At 38.0% G+C, this 26,810-nt stretch overlaps 3 protein-coding genes across 3 annotated transcripts; 1 reads left to right on the top strand and 2 right to left on the bottom strand.

Moving 5' to 3' along the window:
* Positions 1-368: 368 nt before the first annotated feature.
* On the bottom strand, positions 369-8,165 carry chkb (choline kinase beta). The gene is made up of 11 exons (XM_053319555.1): positions 7,626-8,165; positions 6,225-6,333; positions 5,904-6,017; positions 5,084-5,217; positions 4,884-4,988; positions 3,113-3,171; positions 2,260-2,347; positions 2,044-2,152; positions 920-1,014; positions 717-798; positions 369-566 (listed from the first exon to the last, which is right to left on the bottom strand). The coding sequence occupies exons 1-11, from the start codon at positions 8,117-8,119 to the stop codon at positions 510-512; spliced, it is 1,446 nt and encodes a 481-aa protein (XP_053175530.1). The 5' UTR covers positions 8,120-8,165; the 3' UTR covers positions 369-509.
* Positions 8,166-14,412: 6,247 nt separating this feature from the next.
* Positions 14,413-17,031, bottom strand: LOC128358340 (zona pellucida sperm-binding protein 4-like). The gene is made up of 8 exons (XM_053318582.1): positions 16,708-17,031; positions 16,358-16,542; positions 16,173-16,270; positions 15,803-15,960; positions 15,529-15,721; positions 15,218-15,434; positions 14,843-14,918; positions 14,413-14,602 (listed from the first exon to the last, which is right to left on the bottom strand). Exons 1-8 carry the CDS (start codon positions 17,012-17,014, stop codon positions 14,505-14,507), a joined length of 1,332 nt encoding a protein of 443 aa, XP_053174557.1. The 5' UTR covers positions 17,015-17,031; the 3' UTR covers positions 14,413-14,504.
* Positions 17,032-22,735: 5,704 nt separating this feature from the next.
* Positions 22,736-25,006, top strand: LOC128358341 (zona pellucida sperm-binding protein 3-like). Its single transcript, XM_053318583.1, has 8 exons — positions 22,736-23,178; positions 23,315-23,433; positions 23,642-23,745; positions 23,841-24,015; positions 24,108-24,225; positions 24,321-24,403; positions 24,487-24,662; positions 24,880-25,006. The coding sequence occupies exons 1-8, from the start codon at positions 22,771-22,773 to the stop codon at positions 24,942-24,944; spliced, it is 1,248 nt and encodes a 415-aa protein (XP_053174558.1). The 5' UTR covers positions 22,736-22,770; the 3' UTR covers positions 24,945-25,006.
* Positions 25,007-26,810: the final 1,804 nt, after the last annotated feature.

The raw sequence follows: 26,810 nt of genomic DNA, 5'->3' as shown, positions 1-26,810 counted from the left end.
TAACAATGCCAGTGACAAAAAGTGGTCCAAAGAGTGAGTGCATCTAAAAATGGGTGATATAAAATTAACTAAAATAACTGAACATCACATTGACTGAGCCCCTTAAATGAAAGACAACAACCTTCAATGAGCTAGACCTGCTATAACTAAATTTAACAATATAGGAACAAGTGCTTTACAGATTAGATTCGATAGCCATGTTTTACTTAACATGGCTATCTGAGTTGTTTTTTTTGTTAATTGTTATTAGTAATTATTGTTATTTTTGGGCATTTTGCCTTTATGTGATAGTTGATGGCATAGAGGGCAACAGGTAACTGGACAGAGAGGAGAATGACCTGCAGCAAAGGTCCCTTGCACTTGACTGGAGTTTTAATAATACAGTTAAAAAAATCTTCACCAAAAAGATGAGGTGAGAGTGAAGAATGATATGGACAGATCAATCGGACAGTACAGTACATTCTGACTGAGGTGGAATTTAGGAGAAGAGCTTCTGACTGAGGTGGAATTTAGGAGAAGAGCTTTTTTTGCTTGAAGTAGGCATCAAACCGACACTGGGCATAGTCCTGCAAAACAATATAGTACACTGTGAAGATGGAATACATACATTTATCACTAGATAGATACTGTAGAGTGAATCATGTGTGTAATAAATGTAACAAATTCCATCAGACTTAAAAAAAGAAAGAACAAAAAAGAAAGAAAAATGCACTTACCATATATCCAAATTCAATCTTAGATATCTTTGCTTGAATGATGGACCACAAACCCCAGAGGAAGTGTGACGCTAATGCATACCTACCAGTCAAAACAAAAAGTGATGACGACAAAACAAAACAAAGGTCAACGCTGATTCAGATATGACTTGTTATTACACAGTTATTATAATGCTGCAGTTTTTCATTACATCACACATTACCTGTTAGCCTCTATTATCATGTCCTCTTCAATCTGTTTCTGGTCCATTGTCGAGTTTCTTGTCTGTTCTGCCAAATAACTTCTGATGAAATGAAGCTGCAATATAGAGTTCAATTATGAGTGACATCTTTCATATATATTATTAAATATTCACATTTGTTGTCAGTTTGTTACAGGCATATTTGTCCCTTATGTTCCTCACCAGCAACAGTAAATATTAGCAATAATCCCAAAATTATTTTTTAGCTTTGCTCCACTCCATGTAATATTTGTTCTATTTTATATGTATTTATTTTATTGTCATGTTTGATTATGAATGTTATATGATGCAAAATATTGTGGGACATTGTAATGGAGTATGCACCAGAATTGGTTTGCAGCAGGCCTAGTAACAAAAACCATCACTTAGCTGCAATACCCAATGTTCAAATGAAGATTTAAACAACATATCATACAAACAGACTTCAATGAAAAATAAAAAACAACTCAATTTGTTGATTAGAATTCCTGCTAGGGCCACTATATTTAATATACATAGCTCTGTCTCAAACTCAAACTTGCATTACCAAATACTACCACCAGGAGGCAGTATGAGGGCAGGATACTTGTGAATCTAGCTGAGACTCAGGAAATAAGTGAGGAGAAAAACATTTGATCAACAACTAATAGGCAGAGAGTTACTATATGAATTCTGGGCACCATCTTAAGATCTTTGATGCTGTATAAATGCAAATTTAGTGGAAAACAACAAACATCTACACCATGTTCGTGTAAATATATCCAATGCTCCTCATTTAATTTGCAATTGCCTGAACTAGACTGACATAGTGTTTAATTTTCTGTTTGACTTATTTTATCATCTTAAGTAAAAAAAAATTGAATTTTGTTTGATTTTAAGTTTTGACATTTACAATTACATTTTTAAGTTTCCAATTGTAACAATGATCTGAACATTTATATTTACAAGGTATTATGGCAATTCTGTTATAAGCATATGTGTCAGTAAGTGAAAATGTAACCATTACATGTAATTTAACCTAACGAGTCTTCATTGAGAGCAAACAAGCATAGTAAGTCAAAGAAAGGCAGTCTCTCTTTATCTGAATACAAGTTATTTACACTGACCTGCTGCTCTCTGGTGGGATAGTCCTCTGGTGTGGCTTTGTAGAAGGGCCACTGGTCATAAGTGTAATTATACATCCACTCACAGAAATGGTTCCCAAAATCAAAACCCCTAAACAAAAATAAATATAGAATATATCAAGCCACAGTGCAGAATTTAACCCAGACCACCCATTTCTGAATAGTGTTTGACACTGTTGATGTGAGTTCACAACTTACCTGTAGTTGTAACTGCTGTACTCAAAGTCTATCAGCATGAGTTTGTCTGTTGGGGTTTGTTCCCTATCGTCAAGGATCAAAATGTTACCTGGAGAGGCAAAATAAAAAGTGAAAAAACAAAATCCCCCACACTGATAATTCACACTCTCTAATTACTTCAGAGAGTACTAACTCATAAAATGACCATGTTATGTTATCAGAGATTAAGGGAACATGCTAAGTGGAAATACTGGCTTCTGTGACTATAACACTAGAGTCAGTATGTTCTCCTTTGAAATTTGCATTTCTGTGAGATCATATTGACTCCCACTTCAACACCCAAGGTTGTCAAATATGAAACATAACACACACAAACACAGCATGCTGCAGCCATGGAGGCATGAAAACAATCTGGATCAATTGAGATAGACTGTTCCAATTATGGTAAATCTTAATGCTTAATACAGTGATATTTCACGAGACATGACTTTAAATGCGTAGAGTCCTGATGCCAACGTCCCCCAACACCATAGGCATTACATGGGATATCGTCAGTGCTTTTTTGGCTGAGGAAACTCCAAAATCGGAGTAGACTGGAGGCTCTTATGACAGCATGATAATTCCAAGATTTTGGAATGAATTACATGGGTATACTTATGTACATCATGGTCACATATGGGTATAACGTTTGGGTGCACACATACTTTTGGCATAGGTTGATGTATATGAACATGAGCTGTCCCTATTAATAACTATATCCTAGTCTTCTGCTCTTCTAGGAAAACTGAAAGTGAAGCCAGAGGGCAGATCAATCAGTCCTCATTAGAAGACTGAGAATATAGGGAGAAACCTTATGAGGGGAGAGGTTTTTTACCTTCCTGGACATCATTGTGGCAGAACACCACAGGCGATGGAGTCGCTGCCAGCAATGCCCTGGGGAGAGAAAAAGGCCAAAAAAGGAGTGGTCAATCAAACAAAAAGGAAGATGAGGGAAAGAGTATGCCAGTGTTTTCATATGCAGGTAGAGTAACTCACCCATTATTATTACTCAGTAATGAAAAATTTGACCTATAGGTAAGACATTCACTTGAGGATCAAGTACAAAACCTTAAAACCATAAACCATAGAAGGTACACTGAGGCAATGAGACAAAAAAACATTATCTACACCTCTCACTGTTCTATAGGCTGCATTACATAACATTCATTACAATTTCATTCTTGCTGGTGAGGAACATACAAGGAGCAATATACTGTATGTATGTACTGTATCTCATGTAACTGTCAATATTTTGAAGTGATTATTTACATGGGATACGAGACATACAGTTCATAGAGTACATACTTGGTCATTCTGATTACCTATGTACCCAGTCAGATAACCCCATACCCTTTAGTGTGTATTTACAGATAGAGAAAAGTGGAAAATGACAACTCTCTGGAGGCTCAGGAGGATGTAACAGAAATTCTGAAGCTCTAGTTGTGGAAAGAAAAAAAATTGATTGATTGAACTGCCTAGAGCAAGCTAAGAAAAAAAGGGTATACAGTATCTGTGCTACGTTGTCAACTGTGATATGTTTTAAGACTACAGATGACTGCAGCAGATAATAAAGACATGTTCATGCATCTTACAGTATATCTGCTTCATTGCGAGATTGGTGCATATCTTCAAGATAGCAATTTAATCCATAGATAATCATAGACAATAAACACTGGGCTGTTTCTCTATTGGCTGCTGAGGTCAGACCATCAGGAGGACTCGGCATTGAAGTCGTGGAGGCACTGGGACAAAGGTCAGCTGTTAGAGTGGCAACAAACATAGCACTAGTCCTGTCCCTAAGATTAAAGTATTGTGTGTTACCAATCTCCAGCTACAGCAATATAACACTGTAATTACTACAATATAGTAATAATGATTGTAGCATACACTATTTTACAACTAGCATGATATTTCTGACCATTTTACTTACTGGTAGTCTTATCTTGTCTGGTAGTGATGACATAGTGTACTTTTCTTATTATGTACTTTCTGTATATGTACTGTGTCCTTGATCTAACTTATCTGTTACAAAAGACTATTAAACAGAAATCACATTAGTAAAGTCCCAATAGTTAATGTTTATGCTAACCTGTTGTTAATTGGATAAATATATAACTATATTGGTTTTCAGAGTTCACATGTAACTTCAGCAGCAAGAGAGTTAGCACACAGCATTTAATGGATTTATAGCCCTTCTCTGTTCCTTGACATGAGGATTCTACTATTCTTGAGGTTCTTGGTGGTGGCCCCTTAATGTAAAAAATTAAACAGGGCAAACTGTCACTGCCTAAAGTCTCGATGGAAATTACAGTGGGTAATGTGAGATGACTCTGACGAAACAACATCTAGTTGGCACTTGGCTAAAGCTATGATGATTGCATCATCGCTCTGCTGCTATTTGTCTTCCAGGTCTGTGGTCAAAGTCAATAATAAGTTATTTGTCACAGACAGACAGAGGGGACAGGAGATGCTAGGTTTTATTTTATCATTTTCATGAACCTTTCCTACCATAACTATAAAGGTGCTATGTATGCCATATGTATGTGGCCATTCCGATTGTGGCAATACAAAGTATTTGTCTATTTGAAGCCTGTAACCTGACTCACCGGAGGCTCTCCAGCTCAGCAGGCAGATTGAACTTCATTAGTTTGTTGTACTTCTTCACATGTGCTTCCCGAACAAACTTGAGCTTCATCACTTGATCCATGTATCTAATGGAAAACAACAGACAGGCAGCTCGTGTAACTGATTTACCTATAAATAAACTGACAATTTATGAGAGGGAGTGATATAGAGGTGTCCTTACTTATCAATGGTCCCAAACAGCCACTTGGGCTCTTTGTTAAAAGGCATAACCATATCATGAAAACGTGCCAACTTGGTGGCAATCTCAGCTGAGACTGCTGGGTCCGAAAGTTGATCTGTACGCATTCGGGTATTCTGTGAAAATGGATTAGCAGAAATGACTACTCATTACTATAAAATGCTTCCTCTACATTGAGAATGACGTCAAGTAACTATTCAAGGTCATTAATATCAGCATAAATGTGATGGTGTTCATTAGGCAACTAAAAAGTACTGTTCAATTTAAATGCATTTCTAAAGCACTTTTTTTTTTACAAAGCACAAAGAGAGTTTTCAATGGACATTAGATTTTGACCTTGTATGTCAAATACTATCAGGAACAGATGTGACAGTGACACATATAACTGTATGTGGAAGTCAGGACATTTGTCACTTACACATACCAATACACATTTAAAACATGTTCATACTTGGCTAAAGATAACAACAACATGAAGCATATGAAACAGACTGTATGTGTCCTGACTAGGATAGCCATACAAACATTTGTGCAATTATGTGCATGTCCTTCTATCTTTAAGAGAATCAATTTCAGTTGAAAACCAGTGTTATGAGGATATGTTTGCTGAACCCTCAATTTGAGGGTTAAGACTTGGTTTCAGTTTAGGGTAAGGGGCTAGAGAATGCATTATGTCAGTGATCCTCTTTAAGTCTTTATGTATGTGTGTATGTGTATGTATGTATGTATGTATGTATGTATGTGTGTGTGTGTGTGTGTGTGTGTGTGTGTGTGTATGTGTATTTGTGTGTGTGTCCCCTACTGGAAGATATTGTTCTAAGCGTCCGTCTGGAAAGATGCCATAAAGTTTGGGCCCTAAAGTTCGTTCTGCCAGGATTGCAAACATCACACTCTCCAACACCAAGGAGTCCACACCCTGTGACAGAGATACACAGAATGACAGACAGATACAGTTTGATGGTCATTTTAGCTTCTATCATGCTTTTATGTATAGAACAATGACACCATAATACTAGACTGGCTATAATAATGATATATAACTTTCTCCCCATGATATAAAACACAACAGCACATATTCAAGAACAAAAATGAATTCTTGAGGAACTCTACTAGACAGACCAACCTGCAGGATGGCACCATAGATCCTGAGGAGCACCTGGTGAGGTTCCTCTCCCTCACAGTGCACATGATCGGGCAAACTACACAGATACAGCAGGTTACTTAGTCCACCACTGAAAAACAAAATAACCAGTGTTATCTCATTGGTGAAAGGTTTAGTACGACCTTTCAGAAGAATGTCATGAAGATTACTCAGAAAACACCAAAAAAAAGAGTGCATTTGTCCTTGGATGGTTAAGTTAAGAATTCTTTACACAAATAAATGGCAATGTTAGAAGGGTGCTGAGTGGATATGAGTTTTTGATGAATATATACATGCAGTGACCACTTTATTAGAAATCTGTGCAATCTAATACTCAGCAGCTCTGGCATTAATATTACTTTTTCAGTTTCAGTTGACACTGTCAGAAAGGTGATACTGTATGTTTATTATGATCATCCTCATATTTTAATATACATTGGGGAAGGGGGAGGGGGTTATTAGAAACACTTCTGGCTATAACGCACCACCACCCACTGCGACCTTAATAATAAACCTAAAGTGTGACAGTCACCTATCTGTATGAGTTTGTAAAAGTACAAACTATGGCAGAGATAGGTGTGCCATAAAGTGCTCAGTGAGTGTGTATGATGTGCAGTTTCTATGGATCACAAATATGTTGAAAAACCTGATAACAGCAACACCACAGGAAATGGAAATAATCAGTGAGCTAAGACACATAATAGTAACAACACGTTATTTCTTTAAGTTCCTAGTCTGCGATTATGATGAACTTATTCTTGTTTTTACCTTCAACACTAAAGTCAATATCAAAGGGAAAAGTTAAAGGAAACAAATAATGATATTTAGAGGCTGATTCTGTTTTTGCACCATATACACTTATAATGAGAATGTAGAAAAAACCTCAATACTGATTATACCCACTTTCAGATTTGTGCAACTTTAATTTTTCTTATTGGAACTGCAAAAATTGCCATATTGACATTTATCCATCCTGTCCACATTTGACCAGGTCCAGATCAAAAACCACTATATTTAGACTAATCAAATCGGGGCTACATTACCAAGGAGACTGCTGAGACTCGCTGAAACATAGTTTCAGATTTGTGAGACCTTTATTCTATTTGTTAAAACAAAAAAACGCTATACGTACATCTGAATAATAATATAGTCAAGATTTGACAAATCTTAGTCTTGTGGTTTTTGAATTAGACCTTGTTTTATGTTGCCGGGAAGGGGGAAAATCCACGAAATTACCCTTTTTCAGTTTTCATTAGCAAAATAAAGGTTTCACAAATCTGAAAGTGGGTTTAAACCGCGTTAAGGTTTTAGCTACGATGTCTAATAGTTTCCCATTAGTGTACGTGGTGAAAAAACCCCCGAACTGTACCTGACTTTATTCACCTAACGATGCTGATTTGAAAATCCTCTTCTTGGATGGTCTTCCACGGCCCAGACAGAAAGTCTCGACACCAGGCAAACGCCCTGCCCTTGGTGTCACGGTCGACCTCCTCGGTTCTCCCATCCCTGAACGACTCTGCCTCCGAGTCGTCATCATAGTTGGCCCCGCAGAGGGGACTCGGGGTCCTAAGGTTTCTCTCATTGACGACAAGGCTTAACACTCGTGTCTTCTCCGCCTGAGGACCAGCGTCTTCTACTGTCACAGCGGGAATGTTGTTGCAGAACAGCTCAGGCTCGGTCTGAAGTGCGCAGTCCTTGCTACCGCCGCTGCTGGTGGTCACATTGCGACCTGACTGCATCGTGAGTTTCCGGGCGAGGAGTAGAGGAGGACCGCTGTGAAGAGTCGGTCTGAAACGGCAGGAGGGACTCGCAGGCAGCTCACCGGTAAAGCTGCTTAACCGGAAGAGCCAAACATAGCTGGATGGTCTGAGTCGCATGGAAGGGAGGGGGGGCGCGGTTGATAGCAACCATTAAAGTATCATATGCAGATGACTATTACTTCCTCTTCCTCGCTAGTACACTCAGCGGCCGGGAAAGTGGTCTTAGCAAAACGGGCGTATTCATCGTCCAATCACAATTCGACTCAGTGTTCACCCGATATAGTGATTGGTTGTTTCTGAATGGTAACGTCACACGTCATTTCACAGACCGTGGGTAAACAACGCACGCTGGACAACGTCAACAACCAGCGCTAACACTACATGAGGAAAACAAGCAGTCCGTCCCTGAAGATGACAAGTGAATTTTACTGCCAGTTTGACCAAAGCACATGATTGAAAGACTCTTATTGTTAACATATAGGCCTACAGACTACATGACACTTTGAGACAGCATAGAAAATTACAAAAATAATCAGCTTGACATCAACTTTTGTTTGTCAGTTGAAAAAAAATGCATCTTGAGCTCATTGATCTTCATTGTTAACTATTTGTTTTTTTGTTTTTTTTGTAAATTGTTACCATAGTGTCCATCAATGCAGTCACGCTAGGCACAGACACTAGACAGCAGCTCCAGAGGCCTGTACTACGAAGCTGGATTAACCTATCCAGGATCTCTCTCCGTTACCTGGGTTGACTTAACCAGATATTCGCAGTCTAGGATAAACGGTACTACGAAACTGGATATCAACTCGGTAAATCAACCCAGGGTTTTCCAATCTGGATCTCTGCGCGCTCACATAAAGGGGAGGTGTTTGCAGCGTCTGACCAATCACAAACATGGAGAAACCCTGCAGAGCAGACTACTTTACCATGGAGGAGCAGACAATTATTCTTCAAAAATATGAAGAATTCAAACACATCATCCAGGCCAAAAGCAACACTGATGCAGCAAAAGCCAGGAAAGAGTGCTGGCAGAAAATTGCCGACTCTGTTAATGTGTAAATTCATGAGATCATACAATATTAATTTATCAGACAATATAAACGGACAGCACTCTGATCACACAACGTCACTTTATTACGGCACAGACATTTGGGGCAGAGCGCTTCCTCAGTGCCCTTCCTCTCATAAGAGACATTAAGTTAGTTTAATATTCAACATTCAAAATACAAACCTATTATGCGCTTCAACCATTTGAGTGAATGATGTCAAACCAACTGTATAACATACAGAATAATATCCCTCAATGATTATTTTTTAAATATATATTTTGGCCAATTAAAAAATTGCATCTATCACTAAAAACTCATTCTCTCCTAAGCGCTCCTCTCACGATCCGCTCACCAATGTTGACAGGATCTTTTAAGAATGGGCAGGTCATTTTATAAGAGAGCTGATTGGTCAGGAGGTGGTGCTTTTGTACTCACTGATCTCTTATCCAGAACATAACCTGCTCCGGAGCAGGTTAGCCGTTCAGCATAAGCTACCATGGTGATTTACCCCGGTAAGAAGTGAACCAGCTTCGTAGTACGGAAAACCCAGGGTTAACCCTGAAGTTACCTGGATAAGAGAAAATCCAGCTTCGTAGTACAGGCCTCAGGTGACACTGACAGACAGCTGAATTCCTCAGCTTTTTACAGGTCGGCCATGTGATAACACGCTCACTCACGACTTTTCCACCACTAAATTCTTAGCAGAGGCGCCTCCAACATCACCGTGGCACTGCACGTGAGTAATGAGCTGCATTTGTACTTTAGGCCACAACGAAGAGTGACTGACCGACTGATTGACTGAATTAATTAATAAATAAATAAATGGGTCAAAGACGTATAAGGTTTTCAAAGTAGCAAAAAAATAAAACAGCTAGTACAGTTCCCTAAAAAGCTTGTTTATGTTCATTGGAGTGTCACCTATGCACTTATATTAGTTATATTCAAGAATAAAACCAGTAATTCATTTTTATTGTGATTAGTAAGAATATACCATGGAAAAATGTCATTCAGTGTAACACTAATTGTTGTTTTAACTTTAAGTCTTTTATGTCCATTTATCACATTCATTTGGTTCTATATTTATGTTTAGACTGTCAGAAATATAACTACCCAGAAAAAATTACATTATTTCATTTTGAACACCACATATTTGATGCGTCATTCGTACAACTCTAAATTTGTTGAAGGTTTTTAGCAAACATTTACTGCCTTGCACTGAATCTTTTTCTTAAATGTTTAAAAATACCTTTTACTGCACCTTTAAGATTTGTTTTTGTCTCTGTGAGTCAAAAAAGACAAATTACTGTATTTAAATATAAAATATTGGTGTTACACTGTATGACAATATTACGTTACACTTAATGACACATATCAAAATGGCCCAAAAATATTGATTAAATGTGATTCCTTTAGCAACAACAATAATGATCCTATAAACAATTATCTGCAGCATCACCAGTATTTTTTTTTAAGTTAAAAACTGTATAAAAATCAGGACAAGATGTTTAAGATGTCTACAGTTTACAGATAATGTGCCTTAAAATACATTCAAATGCCATAAAATAGTTAAAGGTAGAATATGTAGAATGAGCAGAACAACGCCATCTAATGTCTCGAGATCGTAGTCGCAACAACCAAAAAGTAATTCCAGCAGTCGGGTTGCCAGGTCCGGTGCCGGATTTTATTTTAGCTCTAACTCTGTAAATATACCACTTTATCCACATGTCTAACCTTTTTAGGCGAGAAAATAGCCCTTGAGATCCACAATGTGACGCTAATTTGTCCAAATAACATCTGCTTAAAGTTTTGTTCCTGCGAATTCGGAGCCACTCAAGTTAGCCGTAGCGAGTAACGCACTTCCGGTCATTTTCACAAAATAAAACACCCGTTGCCTTTTATTATTAAGAAAACCATAACGATAGAGTTGGTGCTTTTATTTTGAAAACAGGAAGCGAACATACCCTCGCTGTAACTGACTTGAAACCACCGAGGTACATTACATTGTAACGCCAGTGGGAATAGCAGCAATGTCTTTGCATGTACTGCCTAATCCTAAACACCGATTGGCTTGTGTGTGGTGTCGTCAGAAGCAGAAGAGGCTCACGGTCGTAAACATCTAGTCACGTGTACTCTGAGATGGACGCGCAGGTCAGGAAATGACGTAAACGGACCGTATATGGTTTGTTATTTGTGTTATCACATTACGTGTTGGACTAAATACATGGACATATTGAGGAACATATTCCGGTTTTATGGAAACGGATTTCATATTTCACAAGAATGGATACTTGGCGAGCTGTACATAAAGTCCTGTGTCATAAGATGATCGTTGTGGATAAAGGGAAGACTTTGAAGGTATGTAGGCATTATAGCTTTTCTCACTTAGCTGAGTGGCTAGCCAAGCTAATCGCTAATACTATTACGGCTGTGAGCAACCATATAAGTCGTGAGTGGTCTTGAATGAATCAGAACAATCTAAGCTTTCCAACAATGTACGGCATGAGTATATATGTTTAAGGGTTGGTGTTTAAAACATTCAGAAGAACGTGTGGCTACCTCCTAACATCCGTCCCGTCCCGTGAACGGAACAGCGTGCGTTAAGAGGTTAATGATCAAATATCAAAATCCGAATAGCGTCAGAAAGTCAACCCACTCTCCACATTTCCATTGCTACCGTTTTGATACTTCATGGTACACAAACAAATAGCATCTCATATGAAAGCTAAGACCCTAGCGAGTTCAACAGTACCACTATTATTGCGCTAAAAACTCAGTGAACCAGCAGCATACAAAGGTAAACAACCACTTATTTACAGCGACTAACAGATATTCTGTCTTACCTTCGAAATTTTGTGATGAAAAGTTGTACCTGAGAGCAAAAAACGCTGGTTTTAGTAAGTCCAACACGGCCGTGTTTGTTTACAACTCCATTTCACCCAGTGCCAGCCTACAGTAGCTGCGCCGGAACAACAGACAACCCTGGCAACCCGTAATTCCGGCCGCTAAATGGCTGGTACAATGTACACAGAACGTGTCAGAACGTCATTGTCGAACCCGTCAAAAAATTTTAAAAATATTAATTCAGACTAAATTTTTTTTTTATGGAAAAGCAATACTTTCATTCTGTACCCCTCAAAACGCCCCGTGGCTGTATTATTTAAAAAAAAATAGCCTATAGGTTTTAATAAATATTCTACATATTCAACCTTTAACAATGATAATATCCACTATTAATACAACAATTAAATACAACAAATAAATATGATGCATGATTAAATGTTATAAACTAGTGAAAACATGGAATAAAAATGCTACTGTCATTCAGTGTAACGTTTCTGTCATTCAGTGTAACATGTTTAACAATGGAGAATTTGTTGCACTGAATGACAGAAATGTTACACTGAAGGACGGATCTCATACATAAGCACATTTATCAGGCAGTTCCTTTGCTACCTATATAAAGTTATGACCTTCACCTATAGACATTATCATTAATTATCATATTTAATATAGATTAGACCATGGGTTACAAGCGGGTGAAAAACTGAAATTATCAAATATTATAGAGAGATGTAGTCACCTGACCACATGGACAGAGGGTCCTCTAAGGGTCCTTTTCATGATGTAACACACTGTCACATGATCAGCATCATGTGTTATGCTTTAAAATGACTTTTTACCCATTGTTACACTGAATGACATTGATGACGCACACATTTTGGGACAAAAGTTATTCACATTTTAAAATATTTAAAATATAAAATAAGTTGCTCATTATTCTATATATTGTTGCAAACACTTACAAAATGCCATGGGTGTTAATTTATATTTTAGGATGATTTTTCTACATTTTAAAAACAATTTTGTCATTAGAATTTAACTTGGGACATTTACACTGAATGTAAATGACACTTTAAAGCTCAATAACTCCCTTTAATTTTTTACTTTGACACACAGATATTTCTGGGTGAAAAGAAGAGTAACAGTTAAGTGTTTTAATATTATATTTATAAATATTTATCTTTTTATTTTAAATTAATGGCCTTTGGACACTAAATTTACACGTCTCGTCTTTGACCCAAATAACTAAATCTACACCAACTTTGCTTCAGTCAGCCGACTGTTAAATGCTGAAGCTATCCTTTAAAAACAAAACCAATTGTGAGCTTTTCTCATTATTAATTTGGTTATGTAACAGAGAAATATATGTGCTGAGTTGAATATTATTTAGTTATATGTTATAATTACACGTAATGACATCGTTCATTTCTGTTGTCACAATAAATGAAGGTCTGAATATAGCCTATAGTTAATGAATACTTGGATGGTGTGTTTTTTTGTGAAGTCTTATTTTTGGCCAATTAGAGCTGGTTTAAAGGATGGGTTCACAATTTTTCAAGTCTTTCTTTAAACAACTGCAAGGTGTCCAAATGAACACTGAAACAGGGGTTTCTTGCTGTAATTAATTCTCCTGTTCATACTAACATTCAAAGATCCCTAACCCTAACCCTTACCATGTAAGTGATGAGTGACACTATCCACAGTCCTCCTTTTGTGCAGAAAATGCATTTATCTGAAGCTAATATGAACTTCAGCCATCCAAATTAGTCAAATCAAGTCACCATATTTCAATGTTATAGTGCTTTTAGCTCCAAAGTTCCTTTTTTGCTGATATTTTTCCAGCAGGGAAACACTGTCCTAGGAACCTATAGAGGGAACCTTTTGTTTAGACTTTAGAGACTTTTAGAGACTTTAGATGTGGCAGATATCGACTTGATATGACTAACTCAGATTACCAAAGCCTCAAATGAGCTTCAGTGAATTGTTGCCTTAAACATTTTAATAGCCATATATATTAGAATATAAGCAGAATTTATTTAAATAGAGCATTACTGATTGGGTTTTTCAAAACATTATGTTCATTCTGATGATTTTTTTAGTAAATTCAAGCATTCTAATTTTAGTTGTAGTTATGTAATTTAGTAAGCCATGCTTAATGTCCAGTCTGTTTGGGAGCAACAGGATATAGTTTGAGTGGCAGCAAATGGGCCAGGACATTCTGGAGCACTAGGAATGTCATTTAAGAACTTTAAAAGTGTAAAGAAATACAAAGTAAAACACACAGCATTGAGATATAACACAGATGGTGTATAATGGTTTTCAAAACAATGACAAACTGCTCAATTGTTTATTAGTTTAATATGTAACAGAGCTATGCCAGTTAATTTACTGATTTGAAGATGGAATGGTTATCACTTATATTTTCTGTTGCATTAGTATTAGCTTTTATGGGTGCTTGGTGAGGTCACAGTGTAAATAATTGTTCTGAATGATGAATTTATGATATCAGAGAACACGTTAGCCATTTGAAGATTTATTTCAAACTCAATCAGTTTTCAGTATGCTTTGTGAACAGAGATTTCATGATGAAAAGTTCTGTCTGGATGATGTTACTGAGTACTTGGGTCAACGATGACAACCTCCATACTGCTAACCAGAGTGGTCTCAGCCCTGGTGTCTTTCTTGGCTGAAGCAGCAATATCCCTCCCTGTGTACAATACACAGTTGACAGTGGTCAATTGCAGTCAGACATGGGGTTAAATAAGACATGACAAGACAACATAAGACATCAATTATTGTCTTGGCTAAGATATCTTTAGCTAAGAGCGTTTCTAATTCTCACACCACAGATCATGCTGTTCATGTATAGCACCTGACAAATATTAACTTCCTGTACTAATCTCAGTAATAATTAAGCAAAACATACTGTAAGCACCATGCTACTTACTGTTTCTGAAGCACCTGGGCTCACAATTATCTACAGCAGATCCCTTGCACACAGCTGCATCGCAGTGGATATGTATCTGTTCGAAAATAAATGTAATGTTAGTAAATGAAGTGATACTGAAATTAATATAAAAGCAAAGTCCCCCATAAACACCTTTTCTCTAGATCAATGGTCTCCAACCTTGCTCCTGGAGAGCTACTGTCCTGCATGATTAAGGTATATCCCTACTCCAACACACCCAATTCTGATTATTGGCTTGTTATCAAGTAGCTGAAGCTTGTCATTAGAATTAGGTGTGTTAGAGTGGGGAGATACCTAAAACATTCAGGCCAGTAGCTCTCCAGGAGCAGGGTTGACCACTGTTGCATCCCATACCTTTTCCCTGAGAGGAGTCATAACATCAGGATCTGCCCCTCCCTTGTTTCCCTTGCCAGGATGATTAGACCCTACTTTGGCTTGATTGGAAGATCCAGAAGAAACAAAAGTGAACATGTAGAAAATGAAACGCCTGTGGTGGGTTGGGTACATGAGTCCTGATGAGGCATCCACATGAACCAGGTTTGTAGTGTAGCGATCATCCCGGTAGGGGCAGCTAGAAAAGAGAGAGGGTGGAAGGGACATTGAGTTGAGCATTAAAAAGGTTCATATGTGCTCATCTCTCAAGTCTAACTAGCTCTTAATCTTACCCATCAATCAGCAGGTCCCACTGAGGACGACTGAAAGGGTTGCGGTCAATAGTTGCCCAACATCTTCCAAGAGTCAAGACAATGTTGGGGTCAGTCCTCTCCAGCATTCTGACCTCAACGTACACAGGTGTCCTGAGAACCTTTACGATAGGGTAATCAGAATCTACGTAGAAGGAGTTGTAAGCCACTTCCGCTGCACAAACAGAAGAATTTGTTAGTTACACAGTCACTGCCAAAAGAAACTACCTGCATGAGGTACCTTCCTCACACTAACCTTCGACACAACCCTTTGTAGTACACTGTCCATTGGCCAATCTGAGCTCCACACGTAGGGGTCCAGGAGCTGCAACTGGGAATGGTGGAGGAACATCGCCAACCTCAATGACCAAAGCCTCAACTGTAGTGCCAATATATTTACACTGGATAAACAATCTGAGACAAAAATAAGGTTTTGTGTCAGTCAGTTAGAAAATCATCTGAGTGAGGTTTGGTTTGAAAACTTCACAATGAACTAACCCCTTGTGGAGAATTCAAGGTCACTACCCTATCCTACCTACACCACTGCAGTATCTGAATATGTTTAGCCCCAGTCTACATCTTAACATAGAGTCATCACTCAGTGTTAAAGAAAGAAAAACACTTACTCATAGTGGCTGTCTCTGGTAATGGCTCCGAGGGGTCCAACAGCGACTTCATAAAAGGAGGACATCCTGTTCTCATAGATTATAACACCGGGCTCCTCCTACAGTAAATTGGCAGTATTCAGTCTTTATTACCTTGCAAAAGTGAACGCAAATGTAATTAAAGTCATATGAATAACAACCCTTACCGTCATGACAGTGCCGCAGCCAAAGACAGGGAACTGGTAGATGGCAAAAGCTGAAGTGGTGCCAACAGGGCTGCACACTCCAGTATCTCCAAGGAAAGTAATAGACTCCAAGTCAAGGTTAGGTAGGGTGGCGTCTCTGGCCACCACCAGAATGATCTGGGCATCCTTAGTGCACTGAAGAGTCACTGAATAGAACAAATAAGAGAGGCATCATGCATCAGGGCTCATGCATTAAACACATTTAAGTTCACCTTAAGTTTCAAATATAAAATATAATAAAACCACTCACTAAACTTGAATGTTTTACAGTTTGCAACAAGAAGTTCTGTGAGGAGTAGGGTAATACTCACCGGCTTTGCCATAATAGCATGAGCGTCCATCGTAGCAGCAGTTTATAGCCTCACAGTCTGAAGCAGAGATACTTGGAGCACCACACCGTATCTTGTATTGCTCTTCTACTTCACAAGTATGAAATGCACTTGGGTCTGTTGTTTTTAAAGGGTTCTTTACCTGGGGCTCCCGAGTCTTCTGACGCTGCTGGTTATCCGGAGATGGCTTGGGCTTCTGAGTGTGCTGTTGACCGTGATATTGAGCATCAGCCAGACAGCCAAACAGAGCAAGTGCCAAAAGACAGCCACAAATCAACTTCATTGCCATGGTTTCACACGAGGAGCACCAGCTGCTGTGTAAGATATGGTGCAAATACGCTGACTTTTATAAGATAAGGTTATGTTGACATGTTGATATCTCACATCCTATTTGCTATTCACACCTGCCAATCAAATGTTTCAGTTACGGTCTGTGGTGAAGGACTGACGAGTACAGAGACAATGTCTAAAAGGACACTCAGAAACAAAATTACAGAAATTTTACATTGCATCTGTGGATACTAAGAGCATACATAATATAAAACATACTATTAAGTCCACATGAATATTTGTTGATTGTTATCTGTACCATGCTTTCTGCAGAGAGCCCACTTATTGTTGTTGATCCCAAATCAATGAAATACCAGCTTGTGTAAACAATTTCAAAACGCAAACCCTCACAGGGTCTGTATGACCTATACAGTTGTGGTCACAATGTGTTAGCACAGCACGGCTTGACAAAACAAATACTCTTCTTATCTTTAAGAGCATTTTGCCATTGCAAAAAAATTACAACATAATGAAGCCTTACTTCCAAGAAGATTGTGCAAGACAAAACATAAAAATTCCCAACTAACAAGCATCCACAGTTTATAGAATAAATAACAGTTGGAGTAAGCAAGTGATCTGCAAGCAATTTTAACATTCATTTAATCATTTATGACTTGTGATACATTATTAACATAATTAATGAAATATCTAGTTCAGTTTTGACTCAACTTTAACTTGAGCATAAAACATAATGTAATGAAAGTTGTTTCTAATGACTGTTTTTGATATCTAAACATGCTGTATGGAGTATGGAACTTTAACTGGAGTTATGACTAGGCAAAACTAAAGAAGATACAATACTGTGCAAAAGTCTTAGGCCACCACCATTATACAAACAGAAAATACAGGAAATATGTACACAAACTTTAACATTAATTATTAAATATTATTATTAATTGAGACTCCATTCCATTTAGGAAGTATTTAGTGTGATCTCCCCTTAAGCTTGAGAAATAGCAGGAACTCGGCTCTCTTAAAACTGAATGGAATGGAACCTTAATTAATAACTAGAAAATTCCAGGGAAATTTTGAGTGCCATGGGGGACTGCTGCTGGGATGAATACATGATTTATTTCCAGTGTTCAAAATTCACCCTGATCATATTCTGTTTTTACAGAAGTAACTTTTACTTTTGCAGTATTAAGTACATCTTACTAGTCAGTATCAAGTGTAACAGTAGATGTAAGCAGAGAGTAGCACACAGAGCACAAAGCAGTATTAATGTAATTCATATACATATATATAGAGAGAGTATCAATACCAGCTCGGCTGCTAGCTCGGTTAACTCCTCTCCAGCATAGCATGCTGCACAGTACTGTATCTTGATTTTATTTTTCAGAAAACAACAAAATATATAAATATCCAGAGGATACTGGAAGCATTATACAATGTGATTTTTTTACAAGAGGATCAGCTATGCATTTTATTTGATTTTTTACAAATGCATTGGGAATAAACACTATTACATGACAGGTTGATAATTCAAAACAACATGACATTTTTACTAGTCAAAACACCTTTCAAAGACACACATACCAAATGATATTTGGAGATATATGTTATGAAAACTCATAGACATTTCAAAGAGTTTATGGTTAATGACAACTTTGTTCCACAGATCATTGCTGGGAAAATGTGTATTTTCTTGCTACATACAAGTAAACTGACGTTTGCAGTTGAATATTGATCTGATTGAGTATAGCTGTTTTAATGCCCTTGTGGAAATAAAGAGGTGAAAAATGTATTCACTTCTATTTCTTCAGTTGGCTTTTGACTGAATAAAAATTGAAGATACTTGAAACATAAATTATATCTAGTTGGTTCAGGTATGTATATGAACTTAAATTAAATAAATATCTAACATATCTCTGGTTTAGCTTTGATTAGTCTTACTCTATGTTCAATAGCATTTTCAGTAGTAAGTATATATGTTTTGCGTTTAGAAATTATGATTAAAATATCTTGTGAGGAATCAAAATGTATTGACTTGAAATGATGACTGTGTTGAACAAATATGTTGGATTTGGGTTTTGATATATCTTCTATCTGAGTTTTCAGTATCTAAATTTCGAAATAAAAATCTTCTTAGATCTGAAAATACAGGATTTGTGATTTTAAGTGCGGCAGGTACAAATTCAATATAAGATTAGAACAGTACAAGACTACTGATCAAATACATGTCAGTGTGACAGTTACACCCATGGTTTTTATTGCATTTGCAAATCAACAAGGTACAAGGTTAACTATTTGAGATTGAAATTTAATGTTTAATGTATTGTGCTTAAAGACAAGGGCTCCCTTGGTAGATTTTCATTTTATTTTTCTCAGAGGCATGTCAGTTTATGCATAAAATAAGGTATTATGTGTTGCTGTCCCTTGATTAATACTACTACTTCAACTAGTACTTTTATCATCAATGCTACCATAGTACTCAACAATAATAATGATGATGATGATAGTAGTTTTAATACTGATGATTCCAATTACATAATAATGCATTCTTTTTTAAATCTACCACCCAAAATAACCGTAGCTTCAAAAAGGATGTCATACTGTTGGCCAAAATTGGGTGAAGCATAAAACCAAAAGGAAGCTGCACGAAAGCGGATATATTTTAAGTACCTTGGAAATGAGGAAAATATGGGACTACAGGACAGTAATACAGAGAACCAAGAAGCATTCAAGGACAGAATTCCTGAGATATGATATTGTTGGAGTATTTACACTAGGCATAATAGTTCATGGTTAGTACTGAACTCTTGATTCCATGTGGAAAACAAATTGAATGGCATTTCCCCTTCATTTCTTTGGAAATTATTGTCATATTTATGTTATTCTTTTCTCTTTTTTTGCTTTGTTTTAATTTGACAGCTCAGATTCAAAGGGCCGTTGTGTGGAGGTTGACATTACATCAACATCCAGCATCCACACAACACACCCACACCTCTTCTTCAGAACAGTGACTGCATGACTACAAGTGCCAGGGGACATCATTTTATCAACACAGAAAGTTTCCAGTTATCTTTTCAGAAGAGGGACTTTTGCAGAGTGAACCAGCCCACTGCATCACAGCTAGCATCCAGTGTTCAAGCCACTGACTTAGAGAGTATAACCACAGTTGTGCAGATTCCATCAGCTAGTAATAATGAATATGTGGCCTACCTTTCGATCATGGGTTCCATCTCAGATAATTGCCCATCTTTAGTGTCACACATAAGTGACAGGGTAATGAATAGTTAACAGAGGGTAGTTATTACTAACATAACAGAAAAGAGTCAGCATAATTGTGCCAAATTGTACAAATTATATTAAAAAACACTGGAAGAAAAAAATATGTGGCATGAGCTCTAACCACTCGTCCACTAGGACGCTCCTATTTTTCATCAGTTTTTAGTGGAAAGTAGTTCCAATGAATACTGTTCACACCAAGCTCTCTTGATTATCCTGTTGAATTTTCGTAAGTATAATTTTTGAATGCAAAGAGCATGACACACTCCTTTACTTCTCTTATCTTCCAAATCCATTTACTTCAATTGTATTATGGTGGTGACAGAAATGAAAGGAACCCTCAAAAACTGGAAAAATGGAACTGAACTGGCTTCACACTACTAGAGTGAGAAAATTATTATCTGTATTTTAGGTAAACTAACCCATTACAGAACACTGAAGCAATTTGGTTTTCTGTTACTTACAGTATGAGTTACAACAACTTGTCCTCTATTGTAAAGATACAATACCAGATATAGTATGTCATTTTATTACTCTATTACTGTAGTTTATATAAGCGTTGCATATGATACTGCATCAAAATATGACATGATCTTCTCTAACACTGGACATTAAAGGTGAATCCGCATGATTTTAATGGCATCCTGACCTGCCCTTTAGCACTATGCTCAAGCCAAATTACATTTTCATGCTGTGGTAAGGCTATCATGACAACTTGTGACCTTACAGCTCTTCAGTGTGCACAAACATAACACATACATGCTTCTATACTATATACAGTGCTATAAACTGCGAGAGTAAGAATATGCAAAATTAGAGGGTCCCTTGTTGGATTCAAACCAGAGACGTTGCATATATATGGCATATGCTGTAACCACTAAGCTACCAGGATGACCGGTTTTGACGTAGCATTTCACACCCACTGATTTTGAGCTTTCATTTGAATTTATAATGAAACAAACAGATACATACAGGTCCATTGCTCAAATCCTGTATCACATAAATATACAAGTAGAACAAAATATAAATAGTGTTATAATTTGGTAGTGAGACTCATTTTACTTTTGGCATCATTGGGCTTCCATAGATGCGCTAGATTCCTCCGCTGCTCCTACCTCAGGCTCTCAGTGTAGAGACCTGAGGTCAACCTGCTGCTGCTCCTCTCCTCATCTCATACTTCTGACTGAGATCTTCTCAGCAGGTAAAAGCTGTAACAAGCTTAATGATCCACATGTGACTTTATAAAAACAACACATGACGTGCGAATGAGCGATAAAAAGCCGATCGTCTTTTTTTTTTTTTTTTTTTTGGTGCGCCACTTAATTATAGCTTTGCGAGACAATATTCACTTCAACTACAAATATCGTCGCGTTTTCGTCTCGCGTGGGCCGTCTCGCGCGGCACGAGATCTCGTCTCACCCCTACTATTCAGTCTTCTAGCCAAGTGGCGAGACAGCCAAAAATCTGTCTCGCCACTTTAGGAATTTGGGTCGCAAATGGCGAGTGGCGAGTGCTAATTTCGAGCCCTGTGTGTAATGTATCTGTGCCCTGGAAAAGTTTAATCGAAAAAAAAAAAGAAACTTTTTTTTTTTTTTTTTTAAAGCTGACAAATTTCAACCTCACAAGGTCTTCATAGGGTCGCTGGTCTATATTTTACACCAATAAAACAATATGCCCAACCACATAACTACATGTACATTTGGACACCCCTTTCCATTTACTTGCATGAGAAAGTGTGTGCAAACTTTTCACTGGTACTGTATATTTATGATATTTTTGCTCTTAAGTCTTGAAGGTTTTGTTTTTGTTTTTCATCCCCAACGTCACCTTCAGGGCCTTTGGATTAAGGGCTTCTGTATTCTTGTTGTATTTCATGCTTAATTTCAGCTCATACTGGTTGGAGACATATTGATTTTCAGACCTTCACAATATGTACTTTGGCAAAAACATAAAGTTCTGTCATACCGAGGGGCTGGTCGGCCTAACCTTTTGTCATTATAACCTTTTGTGACCACTGTTCTGAGCATGTGTTTGTCAGCCATTTATAACTTTTATAAGTTGCTTGAAGAAAGAAAATATTTGTAAATTTGATTGTAACTTTCAAATTAAGACAATGGTGTTATATTTTATTTCACGTGGTACATTATCCTTATATTGATTGTGTCTGCACATGTATGGTTCTTTTCCCTTCCTTTTTGTTATTTTTTTGAAGATACGTGTATTTTCTTGGCACAGGCATGTGTTACACATGGGAAGACTCAATAATCTAAACCCAATTAAAGATGCATCAGTAGAGCTGTATACATGGTACTGTCACAGCTTGTGGTCAGCAGTTACAATTATCTCATTGGCTGAGATTTAGGCCTATCAGATCTGATTGGTAATGTTCAACAGAGGGGGTGGGAATGTCAGTAGGCTGCCTGTATTATAAAAGTGGGTGTGCATTGTCATCATCCTTACAGCACCTAGTGAAGTTGTTGTGAAGCCATGGTGATGAAGTGGACTGCTGTGTGCCTTGTGGCACTGGCCTTGTTTGGCAGCTTCTGTGATGCTCAGTGGAAAAAGAACAAGCAGACTCAGGACCCAGTGATACCTCAACAGACCAAGCAGACATTTAACGAACCACTCAAGTGGGAATTCCCTCTCGTACAAGAGCCTGAACCTGGACCCAAAGTGGCTTTTGAGCTGAGGCATCCCGTTCCTGCTAAAACTGTGGCTGTTGAGTGCAGGGAGAAGGATGCTCATGTGGAAGTCAAGAAGGACTTTTTTGGGATAGGCCAATTAGTCAATCCTGCCGACCTTTTCCTGGGAACCTGTGGTCCTGTTGCAGAAGATACTGGTGCTCAAGTGTTGATTTTTGTATCTGAGCTGCATGATTGTGCCAGCTCATTGAGGGTAAGCACAATGAAAAATGCTACTTACTGAAAGAGTGCTGTGAAATAAATAATGAATATTGATTAAAAGTATGGGAAAATGTGTGTGTATATGATGTTGTTTGTTTTTTACTAATGTTTCTTTAAATATTTGCCAGATGGAAGAAAATTACCTCATCTATACCTTCCAACTGAATTATGATCCCCAAAGTTTGGGCCCATCACCTGTGGTGAGGACCTCCAAAGCTGCTGTAATTGTGGAATGCCACTACCCAAGGTGTGTAGACTATCAGCGGGAGGTGGTAAACAAAAACAATCTAAAATAATATTAGTATAATATTATTGTAATTCATAGCATTTGGCTGGTGAAATTCCAGTAACAATGGTTTACCAACCTCTATATGTCTATTACAACTGTAGATGTGCATTATTCTTAAGTTGACTTACATTTTCTGCATTCTAATTAAACACTTTTCATCATTTAGGAAGCACAATGTGAGCAGCTTGCCTATTGACCCCCAATGGATCCCATTCTCTGCTGTTAAGTATGCGGAGGAGTTCTTATATTTCACCCTGAAACTCATGACAGGTAAATTTAAAAAACAAAAAAAGCTTTATCTGGTTATTTTTTACGTTTATGTGTTTATGTCTACATTACTAACATGTTATTCTTTCACTGTACAGATGACTTTCAATATGAGAGACCAAGCTACCAGTATTACCTGGGAGACATCATTAATATTGAGGCTACCGTCATGTTGTATTACCATGTGCCCCTCCGTGTTTATGTGGAAAGCTGTGTAGCTACTCTGTCGCCTGAAACAAACTCCAACCCCAGATACGTCTTCCTCGAGAGCGGGTGAGGTAGTTTAATGAGTTATTGAAGGTTGCTCTCCACCAAAATATTTTTGTCCATCTCTAATATTGTGCTGTATGTTTTTCTGTATACAGGTGTTTACTTGATGCTAGGATTACAGGCTCTGACTCTAAGTTCATGCCTCGCACTGCAGACCACAAGCTTCAGTTCCAGTTGGAGGCCTTTAGGTTCAAGAACGCTGAGAGTGGACTGGTCAGTATCTCCAAGACTTATTTAATGTTTTCTGCTATACATCAAATGGAACAAAATTATATTTAACAGTAACCAAAACTCCCTTTTTTCTCTAGCTCTACATTACCTGCCACTTGAGAGCATCATCTGCCGCCCATCCCATTGATAGTGGTCACAGAGCATGTTCCTACATTAATGGGTGAGATTGCACAGGTGTTAATGAAAGAGTGTGACGGGAGAATTGATATGGTATTTACTGTTTTCGTCTCTCTTTCTTTCAAGGTGGAAGGAAGCAGGCGGAACTGATGCAGCTTGTGGCTCCTGTGAATCTGGTCAAGTTGACACGCCAGGAAAATGGGGCGGTGGACAAACTTCAGGTGGCACTACAACTGGCACCTCAACTGCTAACTGGGGCGGTGCATCAGACAGGAAGATCCGTGATGTGTCCCAAACTGAAAGTATGTTATACTGTATAAAAATTGATTCTTTGAAATATTTGATATTTCATTGGGAAAATTGAACAGCCAACATTACACCATTATATCAGAGTTAATGATTTGTTACCACTATTATAATAATGTGTCATTGTTATGTCAACTTTTTACTGAAAAACTGACTGTGTTGTAAGACAGCCACTGTGGTGAATCTCTAATATATGTCTTCTTTCTTTCTCAGCATTTGAATGGGAAGGTGATGTCACCCTGGGTCCCATCCCCATTGAAGAGAAGGTGGCTTCTTAGAAGGCTTAAATCGATATCCTGCTATGACCATGATCATCAAAATAAACTCATTGATTCATGAATGCCTGTATGTTATTCTCTTGCTCATGCTTTTTGTTCTTACTTCAGTTTAAACACAAAAAGACATCCCATTGACTTAATTAAATGCAAGTAAAATTTGAAATATCAAAGACATACATATGAGAAAACCAGAATAAGTAACTTGTTTTTGCATTCCCCACTGCGTAATTATATAAACATGTCACATATGGACCACCCATTTCACAGATTTTAAATCCTTCCATTTGATGGAAATAAATGCTCAATTGTTTGCATCCTTTGCCCATTTTTTCTCAAGCTGTGCACTGAATGTATCATGGATTATTGTAGAAATAAAGTAAAAATAAATAAATAAATGAAACACTCATAAGAGAAACATTACTTAGGCTACCTTTAAGACCCTGAATTCACACATATACTCCATAAGTCTCATTTTAGTTGACACTAAAAATGTACCATCGATGCATTCTAAGATGAGTTTATGTCAAGTAGCACTGGGTGGGTTTTTATTCTCTGTTTATTCTTGTTTGTTACCTCATAACTATATTTTTCTTAACCCTGATGTTCAGCAAATGTACGGCCATAGGGAAACGTTCTTGCTCTGTCAGTTTCTTAGAGCTTCAATCCAGTGTAACTGAGAATGGGATGCCCCAGTGTGGCACAAGTGGAACACTGCACCCTAGGAAAGGTACACAGTTTCAGTACCACAGGCGGTGAACAGCTCCTCACTGCGCCTGCTCTGCGCAGTACGGTACCAAAGAAGTCTGAGGTGCGATTCACTGATCGATTGTTTACAATCACTCATCCAGTAATACAACAGAAAGGAATGAACGATAACCTTCAGTCTTTCGTCTTCTTAAAGCAATGAGCAATTATGCCAGGTCAAAAAGGCTGGTAAATTAGGTAAATAAAAAAGATGAATTGGCAGTTTTAAATGATACAGGGGAGCAAAGTGAAACTTCTTTAAACGTCTTTTGTATACGTGCCACCCAATAAGTTTTGTATCTTTATATATTTTTTGTTTCCCCGAAACTTCATGAGCCTCTCATTTCAATCAATTTCCACATTTTTGTTTTTTTTGTTTATGCTGTCTACCTCTGCACTCTGTGGTCTGTTCCTTGGTTAATTTCCTGTTGCAATGCGCACTCAGTAGGCTACATTGCTCTGTTTACAGTCTCTCTGCTTGTCTTTTTTGCAGATTTATCAGGATCAAGATGACTGACACAAGCAGGGTGATAATTTGGTTAATGTAAGCAAACGCAAAGCAATAGGAAAAAGATCCATACTTTAGCGAAATGTAAAACAGGCACTACGCATCACTTTCCCCCCCTGGATCCCCCTCAAGGACCTCAAAGTCCCCTGACCTAACTTTGGAAATCACGGTTTCTATGGCAGCACATTTTAAATTTCGTGTCATGTCAACATAAGTACTTTGTGGAAATTGTTTTTCTACGCCTCTGTTTTGCTGCGTACCGAGCCTGCAGGCTGCTTCTGCCTGCTCATACGGCACTGACGTTATATCGTCTCTGCTCCACACCCCCTCCTCCTCCGTCTCTGCCTGTCTCCGCACTGCTGGCCCGTATCCGTTGTGTCACAGGCAGCATCACAGCGGCAGACATTTGGCGAGGGGAAAACGATCGCATATCGTGCGCTCACGCTGCGCTTGGACGTATCGGGGGGAAAACAGGATTTTATTTTAATTTCCGCGGTGCTGTGCGCCAGTTCTGAAGATAATTTCTGCATTGACACCCCCTTCTACCCTGCTTGTGTGGATGGTTGACTGCAGAGTTGATGGTGCTGAGCAGGCTCGTCTGATTGAAGGCTTGC

This window comes from Scomber japonicus, chromosome 5 (assembly GCF_027409825.1).
Source record: "Scomber japonicus isolate fScoJap1 chromosome 5, fScoJap1.pri, whole genome shotgun sequence".
Lineage (NCBI taxonomy): Eukaryota > Metazoa > Chordata > Actinopteri > Scombriformes > Scombridae > Scomber > Scomber japonicus.
The sequence above is the reverse complement of the archived record's forward strand: the minus strand, read 5'-3'. Positions and strand labels throughout refer to the sequence as shown.

What these genes read in the sequence shown, in the direction of transcription:
- chkb (XM_053319555.1), bottom strand. Translation starts at nt 8,119, where the DNA reads ATGCGACTCAGACCATCCAGCTATGTTTGGCTCTTCCGGTTAAGCAGC. An exon ending in GCTGAGCTGGAGAGCCTCCG is followed by an intron (nt 3,172 to 4,883) that starts GTGAGTCAGGTT and finishes TTCTCTCCCCAG; the next exon opens with GGCATTGCTGGCAGCGACTC. An exon ending in ATGATAATAGAGGCTAACAG is followed by an intron (nt 799 to 919) that starts GTAATGTGTGAT and finishes TTTGACTGGTAG; the next exon opens with GTATGCATTAGCGTCACACT.
- LOC128358340 (XM_053318582.1), bottom strand. Translation starts at nt 17,014, where the DNA reads ATGGCAATGAAGTTGATTTGTGGCTGTCTTTTGGCACTTGCTCTGTTT. An exon ending in TACAAAGGGTTGTGTCGAAG is followed by an intron (nt 15,722 to 15,802) that starts GTTAGTGTGAGG and finishes CTGTTTGTGCAG; the next exon opens with CGGAAGTGGCTTACAACTCC. An exon ending in TGACTCCTCTCAGGGAAAAG is followed by an intron (nt 14,919 to 15,217) that starts GTATGGGATGCA and finishes ATTTTCGAACAG; the next exon opens with ATACATATCCACTGCGATGC.
- LOC128358341 (XM_053318583.1), top strand. Translation starts at nt 22,771, where the DNA reads ATGGTGATGAAGTGGACTGCTGTGTGCCTTGTGGCACTGGCCTTGTTT. An exon ending in CACCCTGAAACTCATGACAG is followed by an intron (nt 23,746 to 23,840) that starts GTAAATTTAAAA and finishes TTCACTGTACAG; the next exon opens with ATGACTTTCAATATGAGAGA. An exon ending in TACGTCTTCCTCGAGAGCGG is followed by an intron (nt 24,016 to 24,107) that starts GTGAGGTAGTTT and finishes TTCTGTATACAG; the next exon opens with GTGTTTACTTGATGCTAGGA.